The sequence below is a fragment of the Chiloscyllium plagiosum genome, unplaced genomic scaffold, assembly GCF_037043375.1.
Source record: "Chiloscyllium plagiosum isolate Xiang-an unplaced genomic scaffold, Cpla_swu_hap1 HiC_scaffold_4, whole genome shotgun sequence".
Classification (NCBI taxonomy): domain Eukaryota; kingdom Metazoa; phylum Chordata; class Chondrichthyes; order Orectolobiformes; family Hemiscylliidae; genus Chiloscyllium; species Chiloscyllium plagiosum.
In genome coordinates, this window is record NW_028270142.1 from 128,404,790 (window position 1) to 128,411,159 (window position 6,370).

A 6,370-nucleotide genomic window follows, 5' to 3' on the forward strand; every position below is an offset into this window, starting at 1 on the left:
TGTATTGAATTTCTTTTTGGAATTTATTTGCATCATAAAATAAGCCTGAAATTTGGTTTGCATGTTATATTTGCTATTTGTCACACCATTGACCCTGAGTTGTTAATGACTTGTACACAAAAAGTACACATTGCAGTTGTCAAGTCTCATCCTTGATTGATGTTTGCGATGATGTATTCTGGTTTTGACCCTAGATATCTTGTTAGAATGAGACCGAATGCCCTGATGAGAAAGGAGGCTGGGAGAAGTTATGGCAATAATGTTATGTTTTTATTTTCAGCCCTTGACAATAACAACTCCATCACTGAACATCGCAGAAAACATGGCAGACTTGATAGATGGTTATTGTCGCTTAGTGAATGGGATCATGCAGTCGTTCATTATTAGGTCCCAGAAAGGTAGGTTTAAGTTCTTGCAAACTTTTTGTCTTTTGAGCTACTACTAACATATGTTATCAGGCAACTGTATTTGAGATTTTCACAAGGAGCGACAGACTCTAATATTTAGAATCTGTTTCTTTTCATGAAAATTTCAAGTTGAGAGCTATGTTGAACACCTGTTTCATCGGAATGTACATTTGACTAGAAATATGTTCACAACTAAGAATATTCAATGTATGTATCTCTACAAAGTACACTTTACAAGTTATCTGCTTTTGCTACTTGTATTGAATTCCAGAAAAACACACAATTCTGTCACATTTCAGCAGTACAATGATGGTCATAGTTGCTGATGCTGTCAATTCGGGTGCCATTGACTTTGCAGTTGGCAATTTGCAACTTGTTACACAGCGTAGTCAGAGTATCTGTTCAACAGAGGAAGAGAAGAGAGCATGTGTTTATACTGTTTGTTATATATTGCAGGTTTTTCCCTAATATTTTCACAACCTATGAATTGCCTTACATGGAGTTTAGTTTAACTATTGTTGATGTCATTATGTGGAAATATGAGATAAATAAATTGCTGGCAAGATACATATCAAAAATAACAAGTAAACAATTGACCTATTTTGAGTTATTGGTAAGAATGACTTAGTTATTGATGAAAAACTTATTACAATTTCAGTGGTTGGTGAACAGGGTAAATAATAATGCAGCAAGTTGGTTGCAACATATCTGGACTGAAATGTCTACAGTCAGGCTTTTCGTTATGCCACAATATTAAAATCACAGCTCCTCTTCTCTGTGAGCATTGTTTTTAAGGCCAGCATTTATTATTCATCTGTAATTAGCCTTGATAAGATGGTGGTGAACTGTCAACTTAAATTGTTGCAGTCCGTATGTCAATATATGCACAATGCTATTAGATAATTCTAGGACTACACAGTTAATGGCAGGACCCTGAACAGCATTGATTTACAGAGGGATCTTGGGATTCATGTCCACAGCTCCCTGAAAGTGGCCACGCAAGTAGATAGGATGGTGAAGAAGACCATGCTTGCCTTTATTGGTCAGGGAATTGAGTACAAGAGTCAAGATGTCATGTTGCAACTTTATAAGACTTTGGATGGCCACACTTAGAGTATTGCGTTCAATTCTGGTTGCCACATTATATGAAAGATGTGGAAGCTTTGGAAAAGTTGCGGAAAAATTTAATCAGAATGCTGGATTAGAGGCAATGAACTATAAAGAGAGGCTAGAAGAGCTCTGGTTGTTTTCTCTGGAATGGCAGAGGCTGAGGGCAGACTTGATAGAAGTCTATAAAGTTATGAAATGCGTAAGTAAAGTTGACAGAATATTTTTTTCCCCCAGAGTTGCAATGCCTAAAACTAGGGAGCATGCATTTAAGGTGAGAGGGGGAAAATTCAAAGATGATTTGAGGGGCAAGTTTTTCATACAGTGTGTGGTAGGAATGTGGAACATACTCCTAGCTGTGGTGGTAGAGGCAGATATGATAGGAGCATTTAACAGACTTAGGCAAGCACATGAAAAAGCAAGGAACGGAGGGATATGGGCCAAGGGCAGGCCGAAGGGGTCAGTTAAATTTGGCATCATGTTTGGCACAATATCATGCACCGAATGGCCTGTTCCCGTCCTGCGCAGTTCTATGTTCTATGATTTTTGGTGAAGCAACTGTAAAAACTTTCAAGTCAAGATAGTTTGTCACTTGGAGCAGTATTACCATGTACTCCTGCCCTTGTTCTTCTCGGTGGTAGATTTACAGGCTTAGGTGCTGTGAAAGAAACCCTGGCATGTTGGTGCAGTATATCTTGTAGATGGGGCACACTCCAATCACGCCATCACTAAGATAGTGAGTGATGTGCCAGTCTTGTGCACTACTTTACCCAGGATTCTGTTGGGTTTCTTCTGTGGTTGAAGCTGCACTCATTCATTCAAGTGGAGAATATTTAACCACATTACTGACCTGTGCTTTGAAGATGGTGGGTAGGCTTTGAGAAACCAGAATTGCAGGTGAATCCCTAACATCTGACCTGTTTTTATAGAAGTGTATGACAGACCCAGTTATGTTTGTATTTAATTTAACACTCAGTGATGCTGATATTGTGGATTGCCATGGGGAGATAGATAGTTCCTGTATTGGTTAGAGAATGGTATTTGACTGACACTTAAGTATGTTAGTGGTCACTTGTCAGTTCAAGTCTGCATATTGTCCACATTGCTGTATATTGGGTAGTAATCAGCCAGAAGTCTCCTTGCCCATGTTTGTCTTGACACCATGAGACCTCATGGGGCCCTGGGTCAATGTTGAGGACTCCCAGAGGTTACTCCTTACCAACCGCAGTGCCTCAATTGGGTCTGTTCTGCCAGTGGCGCAAGACATATCCAGGGATGGTGATGGTGTTGTCTGGGAAACAATCATTCTCATGGGGTCATGCACTACTGACAATGTCAGGCTATTGTTTGACCAGTCTGCAAACAGCTCTCCCAGTTTTGGCACCTGTCCCTAGGTATTGGTAAGGAGGACCATCTACAAAATACATTCCAGCAACTTGCCGAGGTGTTTTGACCAAAGCCCTTCTTATCAGAATCTTTACTACCTGTTTCTTTATTGTCACTGTGTCAAAGTCCTGAAACTTCCTTCCCAACAGTATTTTGGTGTATACCTAAAGCATACTCACTGCAGCAGTTCAGAAATATAGCTGATCCTCTTTTTGAAGACAGTTTGGACTGGTATTAATAGAAATGTCTCATTCCCTGAATAAATAAACAAAACTAAAATATCTTAATGGGATTCCTGCATTTGCGGTTTGTAGTTGGGGTGACCTTATTCATTATTACAATTCCTGATTCAAATTTTGCACAAAATCAAAGAATAGATACTAACTTGGAGCCAGACAGATTGTAGCTTGAAGGCTGAGATATACAGAACAGCAAGTCACCTTAGAGTCTGAGGCAAAATGGGTTCAAATGGTATCCAGACCTAATAATGAGCAAATATTATTTGCATGCAATTAACCTTTTTTGTTCCTCTGAAGTTGTGAAGTTATACCTCTTCTCAAATAAGTTATGCAGTCAAAAATTGTTTGATGGAATTTGTGGTTTTATTATCACCACTGATCATTCAATAAAACTGGTCATCTTTACATAACTAGAAATGAACTAATATGGAACAAAAAATAATTGAAATAATTTCGAAATAGACCAACCTTATTTACAGAAGATTGGATTAACTCATGATTTGTTATGAGAAAGTGAGGACTGCAGATGCTGGAGATCAGCGTCGAAAGGTGTAGTCTGGAAAAGTACAGCCGGTCAGGCAGCATCCGAGCAGCAGCAAAGTCGACATTTTGCGCTTAAGTCCTTCATCCTGCTTCCCTGCTGCTCAGATGCTGCCTGACCAGCTGTACTTTTCCAGCACTACACTCTTCGACTCACGATTTGTTATGTCTTGTTCTTGGGTTCAATTGGCCATTGCAGCATTTTGTTTTTTAGTTTGGGTGACCTAGTGGTTGAAGGTGGTTTAATTCATGGTATTCTTGATTTCTTAATTTCCTCTTTAAAGCAGTGTCTGCTGATTTAGTAAAAGCAGTAATACCATTCAGCTTAAGAAGAAAACTGTTATTTATCTGCTTACATTTGGTGATGCTTTTTCCACAGAAGGAGAACGGGCTTTGCCATCCTTGCCCAAGTAAGTGAACACGAGTTTCAAGTAATTACCAGTATATCATTTAAGATAAATTAAGTTTTAAGAATAATTTGTTGTATTCATATTCATTGAAAACTAAATATTACGTGCACAATAGAGTTTAATATAGAATCACGGAATGGTTCTAGCACAAGAGGCGACAATTTGGCCTTTTATATCCCTGCTGGCTCTCTATGAAAGCAACTCAGCTCTTCCCATTCTCCTACCCTTTCCATGAAGCCCTGTAATTTAAAAAAAAATCTTCACAGAGCCAGGTAAGTGTTACAGTACAGAAAGGCACCATTCAGCCCATTTGTGTCAATCTTCTGTCTTTTTCCCCAGAACTTTATACATTAATTTTGATCCAATACCTTCTTGAATGCCTCAATTTAACCTGCCTCCACTATATCACCTGGCAGTGCATTGCATGCTCTAACTACTTGCAGTGTGAAAATGTTTCTCCTCACTTCACCTTTCCTTCTTTGACAGATCATTTAAAATAATTATACAGTTCAATTTCAAATATTGTAATTGAATCTGTCCCTACCACATACTAAGTCAGAGCACTCCAGATGCTAACTACTTGTTGTGTAAAATGTTCCTCCTTATGCCACTTTTGGTTCTTCTGCTGTTGACCTTAGATCAGCATCCTCTAGTTCTCTATTCTTTAGTCAGTAAAAGCTGTTTCTCCCTCTCCACTCTATCCAGATCAAAGTGCTTTCCAACCTCCCCTTATCGAAGAACAACCCCAATTTATTCATGTGACTGAAGTTTCTCATTCATGAAAATGTTCTCAAGTTTTCCTGAACTCTCTAATGCCTTCATATCATCACCAAATTTACACTTAAACAACTTAATGGTTTGTTATTAGTAACGTAACTTTACCAGAACATGAATAAACAACAAGATAATCTATTAATATCTATGATCTAAACTCTATTTTGTTTAAACACCACTCATACTCCAGATGGACAGACAGACACAGTTAAATTAGAAAGATTAGAAAAATAAAATTTGTAACTGGCCAATTCAATAACTATTTTAACAATGAGTACAATGCCTTAATGAAATCCCTTGAACATTCAGTTGATTAACAGGCACATGGGACTATATTTTTCTTGAATTTCAAAGTCATTTATTAGTGCAAACAGCTTCTTAAGCCCACTGGAGACTTTTACTTACGTCTTACAGAATTAGGGTTCTTTCCTCAAAATCTTCAACAATTCTTTAACTGGATATAAAACTTAGAGGAAGTAAAACTCAACGTCTTTCAGTCGAGCAGCTTCTGTGCGCACAACCCCAAACCCTGACCAAACTGGTTTCCCTTTTTCAACATCCTCTGTGATTGGCTGGCCAGCAACTTGATTGACCCATTCAACATCCAACCTGCTGCCAGTCCTTAAGCATAACATATTCTGGTGACAATGCATCTGCTATGTTTGTTGAAGAATGGTATTTGTCATGTTGGATCCTCTGGATAAGGCTGAGCAGGATTATCCACTCGACCCCTCTAGCTGAAGCTGCTAGCAAATGCTTTCACCTTATTTTTATTTTACACTCGTGCTGGGCTCCCTATCATTGAGGATATTTGTCTGTTTTAATTACCCATCAGCATTTGTGATTGAATGTGACATGTCAGCAAAAGAAACTGGATCGAAGTAGATTGGCTAGCAGTGTCTCTTGCATTCTGTTTTTGCTGCTCAACATGCAGCTAGTCCTGCCTTGTAACTTAACCAAATCGACAGCTCATTTTTAGTGATTCACTGCTACTGTCCTGGATATCTGCTGGAGGTAGATTGGTGAAAATGAGATCAAGTATATTGTTGCCTCTTGTTGGTTCACGCAACATCTACCACATGACAGTATAGTAGCTTTAGGATTTGGTCAACCTAGTCACTTTTGGTGCTGTTGAATCACCAAAAATGCTTGGTGCAGCTTTCCTCATGCCCACCTGCACTCTTTTTATTGAGCCAGGGTTGATCTCTCAGCTTGATGGCAATAGTAGTGTAATGGACATGCCAGGCCATAAAGTTATGGATTATGGTTGAAGATATTTCTGTTATTGATGGTCTACTTTCTTCATTGATGCCCAGACTTGATATGTTAGATCTGAACAAAATCTGTTCCATAAAGCACAGTGATAGCACCACACAGCATAATGTTAGTTATGCTCTATGTGGAGGTAGGAATTCGTTTCCATATTCATAATGTCTATTTACTCCAATTGATACTGTCATGGATATCTGCTGGAGGCAGTTTGGTGAAGATGAGATCAAGTACATTG

At 38.7% G+C, this 6,370-nt stretch overlaps 1 protein-coding gene across 13 annotated transcripts in view; it reads left to right on the forward strand.

The window, feature by feature from the left end:
- The window catches only part of LOC122548888 (focal adhesion kinase 1), a 511,554-nt gene that overhangs the window by 322,927 nt on the left and 182,257 nt on the right, over positions 1 to 6,370 (forward strand). For all 13 annotated transcript variants that reach the window (XM_087986664.1, XM_087986658.1, XM_043687803.2 and 10 more), the window contains 2 exons: positions 281 to 398; positions 4,059 to 4,089. In XM_087986664.1, the coding sequence (XP_087842790.1) occupies positions 281 to 398; positions 4,059 to 4,089 (149 nt within the window). The remainder of the gene's footprint in view (positions 1 to 280; positions 399 to 4,058; positions 4,090 to 6,370) is intronic.